General features: G+C 35.4%; 1 protein-coding gene across 1 annotated transcript in view; it reads right to left on the bottom strand.

The window, feature by feature from the left end:
- The window catches only part of TAF2 (TATA-box binding protein associated factor 2), a 91,221-nt gene that overhangs the window by 17,933 nt on the left and 48,246 nt on the right, over window positions 1–25,042 (bottom strand). Inside the window, exons 16-20 of the mRNA XM_080799999.1 lie at window positions 24,161–24,271; window positions 19,582–19,775; window positions 18,788–18,927; window positions 15,830–15,899; window positions 8,664–8,773 (exon numbers count right to left, since the gene is read on the bottom strand). Coding sequence (XP_080656125.1) covers window positions 8,664–8,773; window positions 15,830–15,899; window positions 18,788–18,927; window positions 19,582–19,775; window positions 24,161–24,271 — 625 coding nt within the window. The remainder of the gene's footprint in view (window positions 1–8,663; window positions 8,774–15,829; window positions 15,900–18,787; window positions 18,928–19,581; window positions 19,776–24,160; window positions 24,272–25,042) is intronic.

Here is a 25,042-nt window from a genome sequence, read left to right as displayed (position 1 = left end):
GGCTCTCTGCTCCGCGGGGAGCCTGCTTCCTCCTCTCTCTCTATGCCTGCCTCTCTGCCTACTTGTGATCTCTGTCAAATAAATAAATAAAATCTTTAAAAAAAAATACGGTAAGAAATCCTACAATACTTAAAATAACATGATTCAAAACTTTATTGGGGAGGAGGAAAATGTTTTGCTAAATGCCTTTATATTTGTGTTGCTCTACTAGGTATTTTGTTTAAAAAATAAAAATTAAAGGAAAAAGCAAATCCCATGGATAGCAACAGCTGGTAAAACACATACTGACCAGAAGACTGTGTAGAAACTGAGTTTAAAGTCATTGAGAGACTAGAGGCAAGTTCTTTCAATTTCTCTGATGAATCTCGGTCCTTTTTTATCTCCAAAATAAGGGTTTTGATCTTAGATTACACCTTATCCCATATAATAGCAGATCAGAGAGCAAATCAATACCAGAGTTCTTTCTCACCTTCCCTTTTTTCCCCAAAAGAGCCCTCCAGGAAGATACTGCCATCAAATGGAACTGACTGAAAGGACAAGATCTGTCACCTATGGTTGAAGAATTGCTGTGGCTTCTAGGCAGAATTTAAAATGAAGTACAGAATTTAAAATAAATGAAAAGTAACATGTAAATTCTTCTGGATAAGGAAAATCCTACAAATACTTAATTTTGATCAAGACCTATGATTTCAAAGGAGGACCATAGTGTAGGAAAAGAAGTTGCTACAGCAAATTTTAGACAGCATAAATATTAGGTTTTGTGGTTTTCAACAAATATTAGAATGAGTAAATAAACTGCCATCAGTCATGTAGCGGTTCTGATGAGACTTACTCAAATAGGTAATAAACATGACATAAATTTTATGCCAAGGAAATTCATATGGGAGGAATTATAATTTCAGAGAGTTCATACTATATACGACACTGGACTAGGCATCTTACATGCCTAAGTGTGATGTACACGCCTACATGATGTACATGAAACAGCTACCATCAACCCTGTCTGAGACATCTTCAACTTTGCTACTATGTGAGAAGGTACCAGATAAATAGCATTGTTAAAAGCAAAAGAAAGGCAAGAGCTCCTAAGGAGGATGAGGTTTTTGCCATAAAAACTGCAGAGAATCTAGACAAGGCAAGAACAGTATGGACTGAAGAGTAAGGATTTTACACTGGAAATCCATTTCTTTCTGTGGAATACAGAGATCTGGACATTTTAATGGCCTACTATAGCTTAAGTTTTTGTAGGCATCCACTATTATCCCCCTCGAAGCATTTTACACACGTAGGTTCCACAAAGGGCAGGTATCGGATTCCTGAGCCTCTTATTACGAAGCCCGGATGGGCTCAAACCTCTGAGGGAAAGGAAGGAATCCTGCCAGAGCAGCGAGCACTATCTACTCATGGGCGTCACAAGGAAAGGAGTGAACCTCAGGCATTTTATCAGCAAAGAAAACTGGAACAGTTTAGGGTACATTCACACTGGAAGAAAATTTAGCCTTGAAGATTGGTATCACCTAATTACATCCGCTGCAAATAACCATCCTGAACTACGTTGTAGATGACATCAAAACCAGTCAGGCAATTGAGTGTGAATTCCTAAGTTTAAAAAAAAATTATTAGCAAATGGAAAATGTACATTTTGATGAACTAGGGTGTTTTGTTTTTTTTTCCAAAGTCAGCTTGAAGATGATTAGGCAGCACAGTGAAGGCTGCTAAATGCACTGAACCCCTAGAGTAAGAACTTTGATGCTTTTTATTTCTATGTGGGCTTTCTGGTTTTGTTTTAAGATTTTATCTATTTCAGAGAGTGGGAGGGAGGGAGAGCATGTGCATGGGCACAAGACTGAGAGGAGGGGCAGAGGGAAAGGGAGATCACCTGCCGAGCAGGGAGCCCAATGCCCGGCTCGATCCCAGGACCCTGAGATCATGACCTGAGCCGAAGGCAGACACTTAACTGACTGAACCACCCAGGTGCCCTGCACTTTGTTTAGTTTTTTAAAGATTTTGGTAGATCCTCATTTGGATGGAGGAATGAATACTGTCTTGTTCCTGAGGGAAATTACTGATACTGTTTCCTCCCTCAAAGAACTGATGTGTATGTATTAAAATGTAGGGCTGGTAAGAGGGAGCTAAAAAATGAAGAGCAGTACTTCCTATAAATTTACAAAAGAGAAAAAAAACAAAGCTTTATTCCACTTCAGAATCATAGAACAGAATCTGAAAATGGCTGTCCTCATGTACAGTGCAACTAAGTTGAAAGGCATACTGGGGAAAACACTTCTGCTAAATGACCTGCTGGCTCTGGGATCTTGGGCAAGTCAGGTGCCTGGGCCCTCAAAGGAGAACACAGATCCGAGATAATGCGTAAGGTCCCCTCAGGTTAAAATTCTATGATTTCAAATCAATCAATTCCATTAACGAGAAGCCCTGAAACAGTTCCTGACTTCTACCCTCAGTTAACAGCATTTTGAAGACGCTCTTCTAGCTTACATGGCTCCAGTCACAGAAGCGGCAAGGAATGCTCATAATATATGAACAATACAGTTATTCGCTCCTCTCGGGTCAAATGCTGTCCCATCCTGTCCTCACCAGCGGTTACACTCTGGGACCCACCCTGCTTACCTGAAACAGAACAACACTCATGAAGAAAGGAGGACACCCAGTACTGATGTTCACTACTCCAATCAAGAAGTTTCTAAAGACAAACTCCCAAAAGGGCAAATCTGACACTATAAGAGCATCTCTTCGTTTTTTGAAGTAATTGCTACTAAAGCTGATCAAGCCAAAACACTGCTTAGAAGAGAAGGAAAGCAAGCCACTGTTTCCAGGACATTTTTCAAGAAACCCAGCATTTCTTATTGATGAAAGAACCTTGGAACTCTGAGCAGAGCTGAGTCAGGCAAATAACAACTGCCCTAGGGTGGGTCTATCCTGCTCTCCCCATGCCTATTACACTAAGTACAAAAATTTCACTCACAGCCATGTGTGTGTACATGGATGAAATTTCCTACAAAATATCTATTAGTGTGTTTTCATTTTCTTGACTATTGTTCTTCCTAAAAAAGAGTGTTTACAGGGAGAACACCAGAAGGCCAGAACTTTGAAATCTTCTGATGTTAATATCAAAACTGTCTATTTTCTCACTCTGAAATATGGCAAACTCCACTGAACAATTTGAATTAGAAGCTTTCATTCTACCCCCTAGAGTATAGTTGTACACTTCCAAACACTAAAAAGTATGATGTAAACAGCCATCAATGTCCTGAGCAATTTCATAAATGCTCTTACGTCATTGTCACAGTATTGTGCCAAACAATGAAAAGCAACTTGGGGAGTAACGGCTAAGATTTCTTTCACAATGACATACAATCTAATGCAGGCCTCTATCTTGAGAAATGAAAAAACACTGTTAATCAGGTAAGACTTGAGAAAGTACTTACATTTTAAATGAAATGCAAAGCACCAATGAAAAACTCCAAGTCCTAAGTTCTTAATTTTTAAATGTATTTTTAGGGGGCCTGGGTGGCTCAGTGGATTAAAGCCTATGCTTTTGGCTCGGGTCATGATCCCAAGGTCCTGGGATCGAGACCCACATCAGGCTCTCTGCTGAGCAGAGAGTCCTCTTCCCCCTCTCTCTCTGCCTGCCTCTCTGCCTACTTGTGATCTCTGTCAAATAAATAAATAAAATCTTTAAAAAAAAACCGTATTTTTAAAAATTGTCATGGGGCGCCTGGGTGGCGCAGTGGGTTAAAGCCTCTGCCTTCAGCTCAGGTCATGGTCTCAGGGTCCTGGGATCGAGGCCCGCATCAGGCTCTCTGCTCAGCAGGGAGTCTGCTTCCCCCCCATCTCTTTCTGCCTGCCTCTCTGCCTACTTGTGATCTCTGTGTGTCAAATAAATAAATAAAATCTTTTAAAAAATTGTCATAAAAGAAAATCATTGTCATGTTGGTCTATAATCCAGTATCTTACATAAAGCTATAAAAGGCAGGATTCTCATATGTTCTGAATTTTACAACATTTTTCTTTGGGAAAGAAAAATCATTTCTTTCACTGTGGAAGAAATACACACACATACACACACACACACACACACACATATATGGCTAATAGAAGAGAGCCAGGTCACAACTCCACCTGTTCCTCACTATATATGGGATAAAACGCAAACTCCTGAGGGCTCTTCACTTTTGCATCCTAATCTATTTTTCCAGATAACCCTGTTTACCAAACACCCTTTCAGAACTTGCGGCTTTTTTTTTAATAGAATTCTCTTACCTAAATAACATCTTTCTCCTGTGGCAAACTCTTCCATTCCTTAAGAGCTAGCTCAAAAGTCACCACCCCACAAACATTCTGCCCTTCCATGCAGGGTTCGTGGGTCTATTTTCAGGTTTCTGGAGTTCCTTGCTCTTCTCCTTATTTCGGCAACTATCTCTTTATATTAAATTCTTTTTTTTTTTTTAAAGATTTTATTTATTTATTTGACCGACAGAGATCACAAGTAGGCAGAGAGGCAGGCAGAGAGAAAGAGGAGGAAGCAGGCTCCCTGCTGAGCAGAGAGCCCGATGTGGGGCTCGATCCCAGGACCTTGAGATCATGACCTGAGCTGAAGGCAGAGGCTTAACCCACTGAGCCACCTAGGCGCCCCTGTATTAAATTCTTGTACATACAAAACATAGTACAGTGGCTGCTGGAGGTGCTCAGGAAATAAATGGTGGATAAATGAAGCTTTAAAAAGAACTGCCTATGAACAATGTGATACTTTTAATTGAAAATAAACCTATTTATTTAAGATTCTTAAGCAACTAGAGACAAAAACGATATAAAGTGAAAGAGGTTTCTCTTTAAAAATGTTTATTCTTGGGGCGCCTGGGTGGCTCAGTGGGTTAAAGCCTCTGCCTTCAGCTCAGGTCATGATCCCAGAGTTCTGGGCTCAAGCCCCATATCAGGCAGCGGGAAGCCTGCTTCCTCCTCTCTCTGCCTGCCTCTCCACCTACTTGTGATCTGTCTGTCAAATAAATAAATAAAATCTTAAAAAAAAAAGTTTATTCTTTCTGAGAAGCATTATTCTTTAAAAAGTATATGAGAACAAGAACGACATTTTGGCAGAAAACTGAAGAAATGTGGATACGATATCTACATTGGAGTAGGGCATGTTACTGATACAGAGGATAGGTAAGAGGATGTCCTTATTCTTAGGAACATATACTAAAGTATTTTGGGAAGAGTATCATGATGCAACTTGCTTTCAAACAATTCAGGGGAAAAAAGGGGTATCTACATACAATGAAAGAGAGGGAAAAGAAAGTATGTATGGTAAAAAATTAGTAACTCCTGAACCAAGATGAGAATACATGGCCATTCACTGTATTGTTCTTAAAATTTTTCTAAGCTTTGAAAATCTTAAAAACAAATTGTGGGGGAGAAAAAAAGTATGTGGGAAAATTAAACAAAGGAATATAGGAATAATATCTGTATATATGTGTACAATACAATAATACAATAATATAATACAATACAATAATATCTGTATGTATGTGTACATACATGTACAGGTGTATATATGTGTTTTTTCAAAACAAAAACAGAGTAGCAACCCAGAACTTAAGACTGAGTGGAGCTACCACACACGAGGCAGACAGCAGAGACCAGGCAGCCCTAGGATCTCAAGGCAGAAGTCTGGGAACCTTCCTTCCGGTATATGGCCATTAGAATGACTCAGTTTCCAAGAGCCCCTACTTTCTTTATCTCTCAGCTCTAAATACCTGTAGTTTATTTCTAAAAAGAGTATTATTCATATTAATGACATATGAAATAAAAAAGAGCATGAATATAATTTCATATAATTAGTTCATTTGTCTTACTCTCAAAGTAACTTCAATTTCTGAAACCCTAATGCTATGTATCCTACCACAATTACTCTCTCATTGAGAAGTTTCTGAAACCAGCTAAACAAACTTTGATTCTTCAAAACACCTGATGACCACCTTCTAAGATGAGCTTTTCTTAACTGCTATGATACTGTCTCTCTATACTATTTCAAATGGGTTCAACAAATATTTTAACTATGCAAAGTCAACATATCTCAAATCCACTTCGGAACAGGACAGAAATAAATGAATATAATTAAATCCCTATTGTCCACAGTTTTTTGTTCTCCGTATATTTATCGCAAATGACCAGATAACCAAGGAGCCCCAATAGGGAGTGAGGGGCGGAAAGATTTCAGTATGATTTAGGGCCTGAGATGATGTTCCGGCTCCTTTTGTTACAAGCAGATTCTCACTACCATTTCTTAAAAACAATCACAAGTAAGAAGATACATAGTAACGTGAGAAATTATCATGATAAAATGCTGTTTTAATACCTTCATTTCAACTACAACTATGTATATACAATTTTCTTCCCTAAAGGCCGAATATACTTAAGTGTTAATAGTGGGGATGTAATAAAATTATATAATATTTTCTGTTTTGGTTCAGATAAAACTCTGTAATATGATTATATTAATGTCATCATTTTTTTAAAAAGACACTTTAAAAATTATGGGGAGCCTGGCTGGCTCAGTCAGGGGATTGTACAACTCTTGATCTTGGGGTTGTAAGTTTGAGCCTGACAGTGGGTGTAGAGATTGCTTAAAAATAAAACCTAAAAAAAAATTAAGCAAAAAAAAAAGGATTTCTTAGATCAGATTCATTCATGTGTCCCAAAGGTTCAGGAGTGGAAGGGAAATGAGCAATCCTCTATCCAGTCTTCCCTAATATCCAATGTCCCTCTGAAAACATTAAAAAACAAAACAAAAAACTATTCCCAACTATTCATGCCACTCCCACTCTTCATACTACTCCCATTTATTTATAACTCTGAAGAGCTGAGCAATAAATTATTTACAACTATAGATCTGTTCTGTTTAGAGAACTGCCACTGAGAATTCCAAATCCAACCAACAACTGTACTTTATACTGAACACTATCAAAATTAAATACTAAAACATCAATCAGAGCTTGAATGTATATAAACACAGTTTCCAATGGGTTTCAAATGTCTTATAGAAATTGACCCATTAATTTTAAACACATATTTATTTTGTTCAAGAAATCTTCTCTAGAAGGTGATAAGAGATTCTTTATTTCATTACTATGCTTTCCTCAAAGTTGTAACCCATCCCAGTCATGGAATCATGCATCTTGTTAAGAATATATTCAACACAGTACAGTTTGTGCCACATATTAACTGTTAAACGACCCTTTCCAAGTTCCTAAACTTGTGTATTCATCCCCCGGATCTAAATGACTGTAATCATAACACCCTTCAAGGTACCACAAGTAGCAAAATATAAAAATTATGTAAACAGCAGCAATCATTCTTCTAGGGATTAGGGAAACCATCAGAAAAATAATTTAGGTTTACCAGTAGGAACTGGTTTAGTGTTATTTTCTGAATACATTGAGGACAAGAGCCATACTACTGCATTTCAATTTAATACCTGCTATGGTGCTTTTACCTGGGGTGCTGCACTATGATTATGAAACTGAGGGACAGAGTTATACAATTACTTAACATCACAATGCTAGTAAAAATTGTTTAAAAAGAATCAGAACTCGGTATTTAGTTATGATTTAGAGAAGTGGCCACCAATATAATAAGCAGGACAAGTTATTTTCTAATACTCTAGAGAGCAGATAAAGTAACATACATATTGGAATGAATAGCAACTGCTCTCTCACCGTCTACCTAGAACAGTTTAAGTAAAATAAATTTACCTTTTAATTGAATTTTAAACCAAAACTAGTATTACAATTTCAATACATCAGAGCCATACGGCAAATTTTCTTGAAGTATATACAACATTTACAAGTCAACTGGAAAAGACCAAAAAAATATTTAATTTTTTATTAAATGGTAAATTTATTAAATGAACGCCCTACAAAAAAGGAACTACAAACAGCTCAAATATATGAGACGCATAATGATATCATTACTCTGCTAGCTTAACACCACTGTTAGCACTTAATATGAATTAGATACTGTGCTTTACAGATAGTAACTCACTGAGTTTTCAGTTTGCAGAGGCAGAAATCAGTGCCACCCCCATTTCATAAACGGAGATACAAAGGCTTAGGCAAGTCACACCTCATAAATCATTCAGCTGGGACCTGACCCTTATCCCGCTGGTTCCAGAGCCGATATGTAGGAGCAATACCTCTCCCAAATAAAGTGACTTCAAAGTGTGATGGTATCCACTGTGCAGAACGGTAACAACATACACTGCTCGTGAAAGGACACACAGGAAACTGGTTCCCCCTGGGAAAGGGAACTAGGTGGCGAGGGAAACCAGATGAGAAGACCTATTTCTCAACTCTTTGTAACCTTCTGAAATAAAAATAACAACAGTAACACTTTGCAGGTCCATATTTATAGCTCTTTAGACATGTGGGATACTTCCATATAAATTAATATTTTTGTTTCCTCAACCACTTTGTGAGGCAAAGGGAGTGAACAGATCCTTAGGAAATGTCACCACGCTCACCACTGTGAAGGCAGATCTGGTAAGTATCCGTCTTAAAAAAAAATGATAAAAAATTAACCATAGTTCTTTAAGTACTGAAAACTTGTTGTAAAATGAAAATACTCTGATAATAAATTTAAAAAATTCTTACCAGAATTCATAAGTTTCCAAAGTTGATCTACTAAGGCTTCATTGCATAATGGAGACTCCATGTTCTTAGTAAATGGTGGGTTCTTTGTCAACATGTTTAGAATCTTATGTCTGAAAGATAAAGAAAAATCAAACTTTTGCTGACCATGAACTAAAAACATTTGAAAATTATCTGTAGCATCTCCTTCCTATTTTATCATCTCTTTTTAGATTTATCTTTGTGTTTAAGTTTTAATTTAACTTCAAAAGACATTATTTCACACATAGTATTTACTACTGTTTTTTCACTGGAAAGATTCTGGTGGGTTTGTTCTTTCTAAAATTACCTTAGTGTACAAGGAGGTCCTTTAAAACCTGACTGTATTCCTAACCAACCTTTCCCATTTCATTTCTAAAATGAACATTTTATTCTCCTTAGAAAAATTTTTAAAGAAAAGACTGGTCAGTAAGTACAAAAATCTTAAAATGGGGCAAAAAACCAAAATTACATATGGACCAAGAAACCAAGAAGCCTACACTGAGGTAATAAAATGAATATACACTTCATTATTATAGTACCTTTTAAAGCATGGAAATGTGCAGAAGCACTCAAAATATGGAAACCAAAAAAAAGGTTTCCTCAAAATGAGCTGAAGTTTAGAGGAGTTAATTAGTAAAAGCATCCTCATGCTGGTAACAGTTAAACTCCGCTACTGGGAGTTATCTCCTGTGAGAGGCCATCTGAACACTTCAGGAGTCTTCTAAAAATAGGGTTGTGTGACCGAAACAAAATCTGAAAAAGAAAATGTCCAAAGCTATGTGTAGGAGACACTAAAGAAAGAGGATAGAGAAAGAAAATGAAAAGCAGGGAAGCAATGGCAGTAGTCTAACTAAATTTAGTGCAGGGATAAGAGCCAGGCCCAGGCCTAAGAGATTCAAGACCACAGAGTAATGGAATACTTGGATATAACTGGAGAAGAAACTTAGGTTGTAATTAGAAATGAGATTAGGGCGCCTGGGTGGCTCAGTGGGTTAAAGCCTCTGCCTTCAGCTCAGGTCATGATCCCAGGGTCCTGGGATCGAGCCCCGCATCGGGCTCTCCGCTCCTTGGAGAGCCTGCTTCCCCCTCTCTCTCTGCCTACCTCTCTGCCTACTTGTGATCTCTGTCTGTCAAAAAAATAAATAAAATCTTAAAAAAAAAAAAAAGAAATGAGATTAGCAAAACCTTAAAGGTGAACTCAGGCAGTTTTTATATTTAATTGTTGGTGGTAAGGCATCGAACTGGATTTGTACTTGAAAAAGAGATGGGAGGAAAGTGGAACAAATAGGCTGCAGATTAAGATACTTAATCATCCCTTTTGGCTTCAATTTTATGTCTGTAAAACTGGAAGATGTGGACTCCCACTTTAACATCCTCTTGTGCTTTGATATTTTAAGACTGTATAAAATAAAAAGACTACTGAAAAGCTTTGAGAACAAAAAGTGAAATGGAGTTATAGATGCAATTTACAGATAGGGAATATGAAAGGGGATACACATCTTCATGCATATTTCATATGCATATTTTCAAACCTTTATAAATAAACACAATTTCTATCCTTAAGGACCTCAGAATCTCTATGTAAGAATAGATCAATAATACGGTAAGCAATCTTTAAAAATATGGATGAGTTTGTTGTTTACAGCATGTTCATGTTGTTACACTTTAAGTCTGCATTAAGAAGAAAACTTTAGTTTCTATTCCGCTGCTTTCTCAGTTATCCTCAAAGACCAAAGTGGTAGCACCCAACTAATAAAACTTTATGACATTTACTCAGATCATCACAAACTCTTTAGAGCTGTGCCAATGAACTGTAAAGATGAAACAGAGGGTATCTTTGAAACAGTCACTAAAAGAGCAATAATGATCAGCACATGTATTACTATTATCAAATTAAACATTTCTTCAAAAGCTTTGTGTTTCTCTAAAGTTTAGATGATAGAAGAAAGGATTTTACAAATACTTATAAATGACTAAATGCCCAAAGCAATACTCAGGAGATAAAGTTTAAGGGAAGACAATGAGAATCTCATGCTTAATTTTACAGAGATTAAATATAAAAATTCAGAATATGCTTATATGCTTCAGACAACTGGAACAGACCTAAAGCAAATCCTGAGAAAGTCACAGGTTTATAGTATTATTTCCCTAAACAGTTGAGAATCTTCTTGGTGGGCCAGTCCAATCTACTGCAAATCACGATCAATAAGAAACTCAAATCAAAACTAAAAACATGCTCAAAATCTCTCATGAGAAAAAGCACAAGATGTATGTGTGTCTCTTGAGGGACTGATATACTGTAATCATACATATGCTTCATTCCAAAACCAGAATATAATTCCATGTCATCTTTAAAACACTCCTATCCATTTTAAAGAATATAATTAATAGTTCTTCCTATTCATATAAAAAGTATATTCATGGATAGAAATGACTGGAAAGGAATAATCCAAAATGTTAAGTGTTTCTGGTTAAAATAATTATAGGCTATTTAAAGTTTTCTTCTTAATGTGATTTTGCATTTTTCCAAATTTATAGGAATAAAAAAGTCATGCCCAGGGATGAATCACTAAGTTCTGCCCCTGAAACCAATACTACACTATATGTTAACTAACTTGAATTTAAATAAAATCTTGAAAAAAAGAAAAAGAAAAAAGTTATGCCTACTGAAAGGAAACTATAATTTTCAAAAATGTAATTTTCATTTTAGTTCAAAAATACAACACCTATATTTAATTATTTATTTACTGCATCTAGATTTTTTTTTTCTTTTCCCTTTTCAGATTATTTCTCTGTCTAATCAGACATGTGAAATGCACAGCAAACTTTATGGAAAAAAAGCATTAGTAAATGGTCAGGGGATTATACAGGTTACCTAAAGTGCATTTATTTAGTTTCAGTTCTCAAGATACCTTAATGAAGAACTAAGCTATAATCTGAAAATCTTCTATTGCAAGAAAATGATACAAATAAAGTGGACAACCCTATTACTATATTTAAAACATCAAGCCAACATGAAAGACTAAGAACTTGCCCAACATTTCAAAATAAACACCTTAAAACTTTTTTCTGTATACAGTTGTCAACATAGAGATAAAATCACTTCTCTTTAACATATGAAGGAAGTTAAACATACATATGATTAGGGAAAGAGCCATACAGATGTTTAGAGGAAAAAGGAAAAAATTGCATCCAATCACTTATTTCACATGTACTGAACCGACTATTTGTAAGGACAATGTTATGTTCCATACATACAGTGACAAAAGGAAACGCTGTCCCTGTCTCTTTGGAACTTATATTCCTATGGAGGAGACAAAAATAATCAAATAGTTCTAGCTATAAAATTAATATTTATATGTACAGGAGGTATTTCTTTAGTATAGGAAGAACGGTAAGATTTTTATGGGTGATTATGACTTCAGGGACATGATCTAGTACAAGGAATCAAGGAAGCATCCTTGCAGAAAGAAATTTCAAGTTTAGCTCTAAAGCATCAAGGAGTAATTATAGGTAGTTGGGTGTTTTTTCCTCCAGACTTTAAGGTTTCACCCTAAAATTCTTCAGAGCTTTATCTAACTCTACCAAAATCAGTAATTCTGACATATATAATAATAAACAGAGAAAGAGAAAAATCAACATATATTTTTAAATTTAAGTCTTATTGGGATGCCTGGGTGGCTCAGTCGGTTAGGCATCCAACTCTTGGTTTCAGCTCAGGTCATGATCTCATGGGTTGTGAGACTGAGTCCTGTGTCAGTCTCCACACTCAGAGGGGAGTCTGCTTGGTGGTTATCTCCCTTTGCCCCTCCCCCACTCTCTCTCTCCCTCTCTCTGTTTCTCAAATAAATAAATAAATCTTTTTAAAAAATTTAGTTCTTATTGAAGACCATTTCATCATTAGCTTAAAAATCAACCAAGGGCCATAAAAATAAAATGCTGTGTTTGGGGTAGGAGAGAATAATGCCAGTGACTATAAGACAGACACCAATATTTACCTATCTTTAAGACTAAGAATTCTATCCAATCAATAAAGCAGAATATGGTGGATCTGTACTGTAGTTACTTAATGAGTTTAAGAAAAAATAATAGAACAGATTGGTGGCTGCAGGGGAAAGGGGGGTAAAATGGGTGAATCAGGTCAAAAAGTACAAAACTATAATTATTAGTCACAGGGATGTGATGTACAACATGGTGCCAATAGTTACTAATACTATGTTGCATATTTGAAAGTTATTAAGAGAGTAGATGTTAAAAGTTCTCATCACAAGAAAAAAAGTCTGTAATTATGTAGGGTGATGGATGTTCACTGAACTTACTGTGGTGACAATTTCCCAATATATACTAATATTGAATCACTGTGTTATATACCTAAAACTAGCATAATGTTATATGTCAATTATACCTAAAAGAAAGAAAAGAAAAAGGGAGAAAGAGTAATGATGGGAACAAAGAGAAAAGGACAGAGTTCCTATTCAAAGTATTAAAAACAAAGAAGAAACACAAATATGGACAGATGTGCCAAGATACTAAATACACACATACATTAACTGTTACGTGGTAATACTTCTATCCTCTGACAATTAACATTAAAGATTTTTAAAGACACGCTGAATTTTTCTAACTATGAATAGAACTATGGGCTAGATGATATTAAGTACAGAATAAGAGCTTCCCTGCTGATGATATAAATGAATCAGATTAACTAAGAAGAAAAGTGTCAAATATAAACATGAACTGTATCTTTCAATAGGTTTTCAGTTCAGATTGTAAATAACAGTACTCTTGAAATTTGAATGTTATTAATAGTTCCACAACAGAACTTCAAAAACAATCATTCAGGTTGTATAGTATATAATTTAGAAACACGGAAACTTCAAATATTATATAGTACTACAATCTGCTAAAATGATCTTCAAAACACAGTTCCATGATCTCAGAAATACACGCTTTAATGTTAGTTCCGATGTGAACTGAAAACATACACACGATATACTTTGTTTATTCTCTATTTTTAATTTCTGTTCCTACTTGCTATCAATAGGATCTTACAAACTTTCAAATGCATGAACTCTTGTCAGGTAAAAGATGAAGCTGGTTTCCTGCTTCTCCTCTTTTTTTTTTTTTTTAAAAGATTTTATTTATTTATTTGACAGACAGAGATCACAAGTAGGCAGAGAGGCAGGCAGAGAGAGAGAGGAGGGAGCAGGCCTCCCGCCGAGTAGAGAGCCCGATGTGGGGCTCGATCCCAGGACCCTGGGATCATCCTGAGCTGAAGGCAGAGGCTTTAACCCACTGAGCCACCCAGGTGCCCCTGCTTCTCCTCTTTTATTTGAATATATACCTGAGAACGGATGATCATTTTATCCACATCAACCATACCTTTAGTACACATCAACCAGAAAGAAAAATTATTTAAAATACAATTTAGATCACAAATCATGAACTATGAAATATTAATAGCAAAACTTTGCATGAAGATACACATGTAACAGGCAACATTTAAAACACTGAAATAGGGGCGCCTGAGTGGCTCAGTTGGTTAAGCATCTACCTTCGACTCGGGTCATGAACTCAGGGTCCTGCAATGGAGCCCCACATCGGGCTTCCTGCTCAGTGGGGTGTCTGCTTGTCCCTTTCCCTCTGCCCCTCACACTGCTCATGCTCACTCTATCTTGCTCTGTTCTCTCTCAAATATATAAAATCTTCAAAAAAAAATAAAGTTAAAAAAAAAAACACTGAAATGGTTAGAGTTGAAAAAAAGACAGACAGACAGAAATAAAACACTGAGATAATAAGGTCCCTTAACCAAGAGCTCACTGCTACAACCCATCTCAAAAACTAACACTGGTCAAAGACAATGTCTTTATTAGGGAACTGTAATCTCTTACATGGACTCCTCATGCCCTGATGCATTTCAGTAAGGGTAGAGAGCAGTTTGCCTGTACGCCTTTTTGGAAGAAAACAACTATCTGTCAACTTACGTATAAAGCTGAGTAAGACAACATCTCTAGGTTTATGTTCTTGTTTCTAGTGGGCATGACTATAAGTTACTTCCCACAAGTCAAATTTTATTTCATGAAGTCATAATCTTAAAACAAATGACAAAAATTTAAGTGTCTCATATATACAAAGAAAGGAAGACAGAAAAGGTAAAAAATTTAATCCTATTCAAATAACTATGAATTATATGTTAATAAAAAATACACTATGAAGATCCTACTTTGCAAAAAGAAAGCAATAGAAGTGAAGGAAATGAAGACTAGAAAAACACAAAAATGAAAACTTACTAAGTCAGGACTGGGATTTTCTTCTACTTTCCTCTTATACTTTTTAAATCCCAGGTCTGTGTATTAAAAATGGAGATTTTGTAGGGGATAGAAAGAAACAAATGGGATACACCAAGACACTTCTCTCAATGACTTGTAAAATAGACTGAATCAATCAATACAGATATTATAAATTTGGATATATAAGGGATGTTCCATGTACACTACAAACTGTTACATAAACTTTTCTTTAAATTACAATGGAAGTTGTATATAAAGTTGCAGGAAATAAACTTTGCTTACTAACAATATTTTTTAGGGACCCCTGGGTGGCTCAGTGGGTTAAGCCTCTGCCTTGGACGCAGGTCATGGTCTCAGGGTCCTGGGATCAAGCCCCACACTGAGCCCCACATCGAGCCCCGCATCGGGCTCTCTGCTCAGCAGGGAGCCTGCTTCCTCTCTCTCTGCCTGCCTCTCTCCCTACTTGTGATCTCTCTCTAATAAATAAATAAAAATCTTAAAAAAAATGTATTTTTTAAAAGGTTTTATTTCTTTATTAGAGAGAGAGAGAGAGAGAGCATGTATGAGCTGGGGGGAATGGCAGAGGGACAGGGAGAAGCAGACTCTCTGCTGAGCAGGGCTTGATCCCAGGACCCTGAGATCATGACCTGAGCCCAAGGCAGACGCTTAAACAACTGAGCCACTCAGGCACCCCAGCACACTCAATTTTCAAAAAAGCACCATAAAAAGGACATTAATAAATGTATAACATATTCCTCTATTTTTAAAAATAATAAAAACTTGTTCCATGTATAATCTTCCAAAATTACTCAGTTTACTTTAGGACTTGCAAAATCAAAATACAGCACAAAAACTAACCTTACATAGGGTACAGGGTCACTCTGAATCATATTAAGTAGCCACTGCAGTTCTTCATAACTCCTGTCCACTGAAAATAAAAATAAAGAAATGTATGTTTTTAACTAAAACAAATGAAATAATGAGTGACAAGGAGAGATTTACACTTAATATTTAGGGCAATGCCTTGGCTGTATTTCAAATCAGAGTTGAAGGCTGTAGGCAACTTCTTATATTTTTTATGAACAGGCCACTTTGTAAACTTTACTGGTATTGCACTACATATAGCCAAAACATAAAACAGGACCAAGTGCCTATTTTCCACTAATGCTCAAATCAATGACAAATACAACATAAAGAAAATTATAATTTAAGATCCCTAAATTAGATGAGTAACTCTAAATGGACAAAATATACTTAAATAAAATTGTGTTTCTAGATGCTCAAATCAAATTAACAGGAAATTTGATACCCACTGGTATCTCAACCTTAATTACAATATACCATATGAAATACTATTTTCACCCAAGTGGTTTCTTTCACTTAAGACTAAAGAGCAGTCTTAATTTTTCAACATAAGATAACATAACATAGTGCTATAAATATAAATGACCTGGATAAAAATACTCATTAGCAATTTCCATTCACCTTTTCAACAAGTTATGCTTTTATGATTTGAAAACCTTTACTATCAGAATTTTATTTCTGATTTCTTCTATTTTTTCACTTTCTAATGATCCAGATATATGGATAATACTGAAGCACCTCTCAATTATACTTATTAACTTAGCATTCTTTTGGAAATCATAAAATTAGCATTCTATTTCATTTCAGGTAATACTAATTCATGAAATCTTCACATTCATGTAGCAGTAAACATCATTCATGTATTTTGGGAAAGAAAGTTGGGAATACTGGCATATTTGGTAGATCTCAGGATGTCTAGATTTCACAAACTGGTAAAATGTCCAAACAAAATAGGAGACTGATAGATTACATTTTTTTTACTTGACCAAATATCCATTAAAACAAAATCACTATTTTTACTACCATTTCTTTTTTTTTTTTTTTAAAGATTTTATTTATTTGACAGAGATCACAAGTAGGCAGAGAGGCAGGCAGAGAGAGAGAGGAAGGGGAAGCAGGCTCCCCCCCGAGCAGAGAGCCAGATGCGGGGCTCGATCCCAGGACCCTGAGATCATGACCTGAGCCGAAGGCAGAGGCTTTAACCCACTGAGCCACCCAGGCGCCCCTTCACTGCCATTTCTTAAGAGAAAGATTTATTGTTACCCTCAATAAAAAGAACAAATGACCATCCTTTCTGAACTTGGCCCAACATATATAATATACACTATTTTGTTCTACCCCTCTATAATTTCTGACTATACATACACATACTTCTATTGAAATTTATAAAAAAATGATAAAGATTTGAGTAGATTTCCTCTAGTATGTAAAAATTAAGCAGTATCTATTAAAGAACTTCCCTCACTCCTTCTTCTCTCCAAAGTCAGAAGAGAAGTGTAACATACTCTAACTTCTTTACTCTTCCCAAATTTTAGCATAATCTGGAATTCTATATGTAAATTAAATTACATAGTTCTTATATTTGCGTATTATTTTTTAATTTTTTAAAAGATTTATTTGCGAGAGAGACAGAACATGAGCAAGAGAGGGACAAAGGGAGGAGGAGAGTGGAAGTAGACTCTCGGCTGAGCGAGGAGCCCAAACTGGGCCTCAATCCCAGGACCCGGAGATCATGACCTGAGCCGAAGTCAGACCCTCAACCAACTGAGCCCCTGCATATTATAAAGAATTATTTTGGAGGGGTGCCCGGGTGGCACAGTCAGTTATGCCTCTGACTCTTGGTTTTGGCTCAGGTCCTGGTCTCAGTGTCATGCAAACAAGCCTGCATGCAGCTCCTGCGCAGTGTGGAGTCTGCTTAAGACACTCTCTTCCTCTGCTCCCCCCACCCCACCAAAATAAATAAATCTTTTATAAAATACAAATTATGCTTGAAGTTTGCATTAAATTTTCTAACCATGCCATCAACAAATATTTAAGTTTAGTTCTAGTTTTGTTTTTTTTGTTACAGGCATAGTCATTCATCACTGGGTCTTTCATTTCACACTTTCTTCAGTCTTGAGTTATTACTTGATTCACTTCCAGCTCAGCTGAAAATTCTTTGGGAATTTTGTTTTAAAGAGTGTTACAAAGGAGATGTACTTCTAAATCTTTAAGACTATATGAGTGACAACCTGGCAAAAAGAGAAGGTAGGATTGCACTTTTCCCTAAACATTACATTAGCCCTTTGTTCACTATCTTTTGAACTCTTCATATTCTGAAGAAGTCACAGGCCACAGGTAAATCATTATTTTTTTATCCTGTACAATAACTAGATTCTGGTATCCTAGGAACTTAAATACTTTTTCTTTAACCTTAAAATTTTATCAGATTTTAGCTTAAGAAGTTTCATTTTACTCTTTCAAAGTATTCTATTTTGGATTATTGTTTTTCTTCTACCTGTTCTATTCTTCTTGACTGAATTCTTAATATTTTCATCTCTTTATTTTTCTGCCCTGTATAAATGTTTTAGATACACAATATTCTCTTAGTCACTTTCTGCTCTTAACATTTTTTTCAATTTCATGAAGCCTGTTCTAAGGTACAAGATGTTTTCTTGAGTCCTCAGTTAGAAACTTCCCAAAAATCTCCTTCTAGTTTTAATAACATGTAATTAAAGCTATGGAGTAATACCACTGGCTCCTTAGAAAGACCAAAGATACCTATCTCTTAATTTTATTCTTTTCCTTCACTTATTCTTATGCAAGTTCTACATTTATCAAAAATTCTTTCTAAGGAATTTAAAATTTAAAAACCTATTATGTAATAGGAAACCCCAATAACTAAGATGGCTTTAAATATTTAATAAACATTTCCTTCTAAAATGATATGCACATATGCTTCTAAAGCATTACCTTTAGTATAATCAACGACTGCTTCCAAAGCTGCTATCCTGATGTCCACAAAGTGGCCATACTCTGCATAAGATTTAAAAAGAGCTGGATCACTTGGAACATGTCCATTCTTCTGAAGCACTCGTATGGCTCTCAAACAACTAGGAAAAGAGTACTTGCAGTTAAATATTTCCATAAAAATATATCGAATCAAACTTGTTTCCCAGACATTAGGAATCAATCTGTAACAGCAAACTGAAATACTGATGTGATCTGAATCTTTTAATTTTGTTACATTAATTTTTTGCAATAATTTAGTCAATAACATCATAAAAGTGAGAACTGATGATATCTGAACTACTGGATCAACTTTTTTTTAGCAAACTCCTAAAGAAACAAGTTTTTAATAGCCATATACAAACAAGTAGACAGAACTAAAGTCATCTAAATAAGAAGCTTAGTAATACAGAGATGTTTATACTATATCCAATGGGATAAAAACATTTTCCAGACATCAAAAATAATGCTTATGAAGAACTTCTGATGACATGAGAAAGTGTTGTGATAAAAGCAGAATACAAAAATTTATATATACAATATGTATCACATAATTAAAAATGTATTTAGTTACAAGATGAAAAAATTTAGAAGGCCATTCTCCAAAATACTAAAAATACATCTGTGATGGTATAATGATAAAGGATTTTAATTTTCTCCTTTTACTTTACTATATTTCCTATAATTAGAATAATTTCCTTATAAATATATATATATATAATATATATATATAAAAATTTCCTTATATTTTATTATACCTGACAGTGATGGTGTGTCTATAACTTGGAAGAAGTTTTTCCATATTCAAAAACCTGGTGATTTCTTCAAGAATGAGTCGCACATCTGGATTTAAGTTGTCCAAAGTTCGAACTTCATTATTCACACTGACTGCTGGCGTAACAGAGTTGGCAAGGGCATCAATCATTTCAGCACGATAATAGTTATCTGAAAACTAAGCCAAAAATAATCACAAGAAACAAAATTCACACTTCTGTTCAAAAATTAATAAAATATGTGTAACTTCAAAACATAATTTATCAGAAAACATATGCAAGTTCTCTGGTAATTATTTAACTATGTCTTTTGTGTAGTTATACATTAGGAAAAAGAGTAACTCACTAATCAGTAATACATTAGTTTACTCAACTAGTATTTACTGCATATGAGAGTAACCTAGTTAGATTCCTCTCAAAGGAAGACCACAAGCCACAAAGCCTACTGGTAACACACAGCTTGAAATGAGCTGTTTAGCTCTACTCTCACACATAAATTTATTATCAAGAATCACCAGGTATTTAAGGAAATCATCAACATAAAAAAGGAAGACCAGAACAAACAAAAGGAAGAAAAGCAATGGGTTGGAAAGAGTTTGCAAGGAAAAGAACACTGGTAAGGGGGAAGAAAATCCAAAATCTATCATGAACATTGTCTGAGAAATAACCAAAGGTATGCCTTCCAACTGCATAACACATTTTAAAAAGAAAAAATATGCAGAGATTAGAAAAAATATGCAGAGATTCAGAATCAAATTATATTGGAATATAAAACTGAAAAAAGTTCCTTAAATTCTAAGCAAAAATGGAAGATACAAAGTAAAAAGAAAAGGAAACTGGAGGCCTGGTGTAGAAGACATAAGGTACAAACAGGAGATCTAGCAAGAGAAGCAGAGATAGGAGGGGAGACAACCATCCAAAACAATTTCTAAATCCATATCCCAGTCAATTCCCAGAGAAACAATTTATTGAAAGGCAATCTAGGGTGGCTTGATTTAGCCTGGGAATTTGAATATGGAGCAATTAATTTTATCATCAGTGGGAATACGGTACAGTTTTATATCATTGGGAATAGGGTACAGCAACACAAACTGCCAGGGGACCGAGAGGGAACACCTGTCCCCTGTGACTTCCACGATGGAGGCAGAAGTTCACAATGACGGTTTTAATGACAGAATCCCAACACGTGCCTATGTTCAGATACTGGGCAGAAAAAATAAGGCACACACAAAAAAACAAAATCAAAGAAAAAAATACTCCACACATGTTCACTATGGACCAAGTTTTGTTTTCAAATCATTTTCATGATTGCAAAATTAATCACTAAAACTTTAATCTATAAAAGTCCTAATCTTTCCCTCTGGATCCAGGGAAAACAAGCATGGATTTTTGTCAGCCTAATTTTGTTTTAACATTGTGGCATTTATCAAACTTTTCTTTTCCAGGTTCTAAGTCTTGTTTCGAATTTAGAAAGTCCCTTTCCATTCAGAGATTATTCAAATTACCGGTTTTCTTCAAATATTCTGATCGCTTCATTATTACCTTCTAATAACTACTTTGCCAACAAAGCAAGAGTCCATTTACTTACCCGCTATTTCTGACCTAAGTATTCAAATCACAGAATGAACTTGGAAATTAAAAATGAGATGGGGGAGTGGGTGAACTAGGAAGACCAAAAAGATTTATAACATTTATCCTTCTGACCACATCCAATTTTCACAGCTACTATAATCCTAACTGAACAAGCTAGATTATCTGATCACCTTAAGGTTATAAGAGACAAAGAAGAAGAAATAATTTGCAGAACACATGGAAGGTAGGAGGTATTTGGTACAGCGAAAATTTCTACAAAAAACAAACAAAAAAACCCCTGAAGGCATCAGTATCAGTGTACTATGGCAAAGACCGACTGACGTTTTTAACAATGATCTTTGGGAATCAGGAATAGGTCAACCCATGTTCTGTGTACTGTAATTAACAAAACAGAAATTTCATAAACATATACTATTTATTAGAAATTCATATATATGTATAAAAGATTATCATAGAAAATGGCTAATAACTAGGCTTTAAGGGGGTTTAATTTCAGACTTCTTGAAAACCTACCCAGAGTACTGAATTTCATGCTCTACCCAGTTAATGAGATGTTAAAAAATTTTTAAATATTTCCCACTGATTCTCAACTTCTTTTTGGCATTTCTACACATGTGGCTTATTACCCTAAGGTGAATCTTTATTAGCTTCTAATCTCCTCAAAGGGAAATTGAGATAATAGTCTCTATCTCAGATATCTGATGAGAATCATATCAGATTATACATGTTTTGGTACTGGCCATGGAACACACAAAAAACAGCTTATTTTATTATTACTATTGTTATCATTATTGTATTTATTCTATCCTTAATATCTTCCAAGATTAGTATGCTAATTTTACAGCCACTAACTATTAACACCTGATTAGCATTCTTCTCAAAGTTACAAGAAATTGAGTCTTACGTTGTTCTGCAAAAAAATAATGGAAGTGTAAAATTTCGTAATGTCAGCATGCACCTTACAAAATCCTAAATGATGACATGGATGATAGCGTCATATAAAGTAGCATGGTGCACTAAAAAATCACCACATAGATGGGTGGCGACAGCTCACAGCACAATTCCCAGATTACACTTACTGTGTAATTTTCAACTCTCAACCTCTGTGTTCTTCTTTCATTTGTCAACTCCAAAATAAGTAAGGTTTAAAGAAATTAAGGTAGGTGAAATCACTTTACAAAGTAAAAGTACTATACTGGGGCTCTCATGATTTCAATTACATAAGCAACCCCCCAAAACAAGAACTGACATAAAAAATTTTACAAAGTATTTCCCCCTTCCATCTGAATATAATTTTGATTCGATATCATCTGAAATTCTAACCTTATATCTTCAAATAAAAGAAATTCATATGTAGAGGAAGAAAGGAATACTATAAATCAAAGTCAAAACAAACCAGAAGACTAGGAAAGAATCTTATAAAAAATTTTTTTTAAATATTTTATTTATTTATTTGACAGAGAGAGAGAGAGAGATCACAAGTAGGCAGAGAAGCAGGCAGAGAGAGGGGGAGGCAGGCTCCCTGCTGAGCAGACAGCCCGATTCAGGGCTCGATCCCAGGACCTTCAGATCATGACCTGAGCCGAAACCCACTGAGCCACCCAGGCGCTCCTAAAAATTTTTTAACAGTATTCAAAAATGGAAAGAAAAAGTCTATCAACTATAATGTACTTTTAAAGTACTAATTTTTTAAGGACTCTTTTTAGCTTAAATCATTTGAATATTATTCTACTGACTTGAGGAAAAATTGGTCTTCCTGATTTTCATTACCAATCACCATTTTTTAATAAACATGCTTGTCACTTTTTCTTGACTATTGTTATGTTTCATTAACTGTTCATGATTTTGACCTATCTGCCATATCATGTGTCTTTATATGTCCTGTTCCTCCTTCCTAGAATAACACTGGGAAAATCCTATTCATCTTTAGGACTCAGTTTGAAAGTCACCACTTGTATACAAAACTTCCCTGAGTTTTTCTCTCTATACCTTTTGGAAGGCACTACTTTCTTTGAATTGCCCTAGAAAAGTCTAAACATATTTCCACTATGGATGACTATTGTTTACTTGTCTGATTTCCCCATTAGGTTGAATCTGTGAGGGTCCAGAATCAAACTGTGAAATACAGCAGTTGTTCAAGAGATGTTTAATGAGTAAACAAAATTCTGGATGCCATCTACCAACTCTTCTTTCTGTTTAACACAGTATATTGCCTAGCATACCATGTATTTTCTTTTTTTTTTTTTTTTTTTGTTTTTTTTAAGATTTTATTTATTTATTTGAGAGACAGAGATCACAAGCAGGCAGAGAGGCCGGGAGAGAAGCAGGCTCCCTGCTGAGCAGAGAGCCCGATGCGGGGCTCGATCCCAGGACCCTGGGATCATGACCTGAGCCGAAGACAGAGGCTTTAACCCACTGAGCCACCCAGGCGCCCCCATACCATGTATTTTCAAAAACATTTGCTGACTGTTAGAATTACAAGATGAAATGATTTTTGAAGCATAGCACTCAACAGCTATTTGCTAAATAAATTAATAAACATACATTATAGTAAAAAACAAAAAAAGTTAAATTTATTAATGAACACATTATCCCTAGAGGGAACTGTTTTCTGTGTATCACATGGCAATAGAAAAAGGAATAAAAAATAACTGGGCTGTCAGACTTCACCAAATCAAGTTTTAGTTGGCTTCCTGAAATCTGATACACTACTATTTCCACATTGCAACAGGTATGAGGAACATTTAAAAAAACAACTAATTAAAACAAACAAACAAACAACTAATCTTGGGTTGTCTTCCACTAGTTATTATAATAAATCTTATCTGTGTATTATGTAACAAATATATACTGTATATATTCTCAAGAAATTTCAAGTAACATGGATTCAACAATGATTTCACAGTCTAAATATTTCTTTAAGAACAAAATGTCACTAGGTAGCTTTATAATATTCGTTAAAGTATCTTACCTTATTTTTTCTGTTGTCATTGTACTTGATTAAGTCTAAAATGAATGTTAAGACTTCTTTGGGACAAAGGTTGTGAACATCTCTCAATAAAGCCATTGCAACTGGCATAGTCTACAAAAAAAAAAAAAAAGAAAGAAAAAAAACTTTTTCAGCATATAATAACCTCTTATATTACTATAATTCATTTTAGTATATGCAGAAAAGGGTTACTCCAGGACTGACCTAGGTATCTGGATGGCGCTTTACCCTCTAATTCCCACCCCTTCTCACTGGGAACATGTGACATGTTGCAACAGAGAGCAGAGTAACAAACCAAGCGGGGAGTAGTCTGTAGCCTGTGTGCCTATATCTTCATTTGGTGAAGTAAAGTATATGTCATATTAATTATATAAATGCAGTTTTGTGTCTTACAGTGGAAAAGGAATGGGTTTTAACACTAGAGAGACTATTCTTCAAGTCCTACTCTACTACCAAGATGATTATTTTAGCCAGCTGCCTAGTTAAGAGTCCTGCTTCCTCACAACCATGTTTAGGATTAGATGATACAATGGCTGGAAGCATGCAACAGACAGGAAAGAGATCATGAGTCTGAGAGACACTGATTCTGCAGTACCACCCCACTCTCAACCTAAAGAAAAATGGTAAATTATCTAAAATCCAGCCTAACTTTTCCCTTTCCAGATTTTCACAGGGAATTTTCCTAAAGAAATGGAAACCTGACTCACACAGTGGTAACCTTTACCAGTAAAACCAAGCTATTTAAACTCAAGAAAGAACCACAGATGAAGTCATCACAGTCCTCAGTACCCAGGGAGATTTAGACTATGCTCTCATCTGATTCAAACTAACAGCATCTTCCAAACTGCAGGACAAAAAGGAGGG

The sequence above is a fragment of the Martes martes genome (genome assembly GCF_963455335.1).
Source record: "Martes martes genome assembly, chromosome: 4".
In the NCBI taxonomy this organism is placed as follows: domain Eukaryota; kingdom Metazoa; phylum Chordata; class Mammalia; order Carnivora; family Mustelidae; genus Martes; species Martes martes.
The sequence above is the reverse complement of the archived record's forward strand: the minus strand, read 5'-3'. Positions and strand labels throughout refer to the sequence as shown.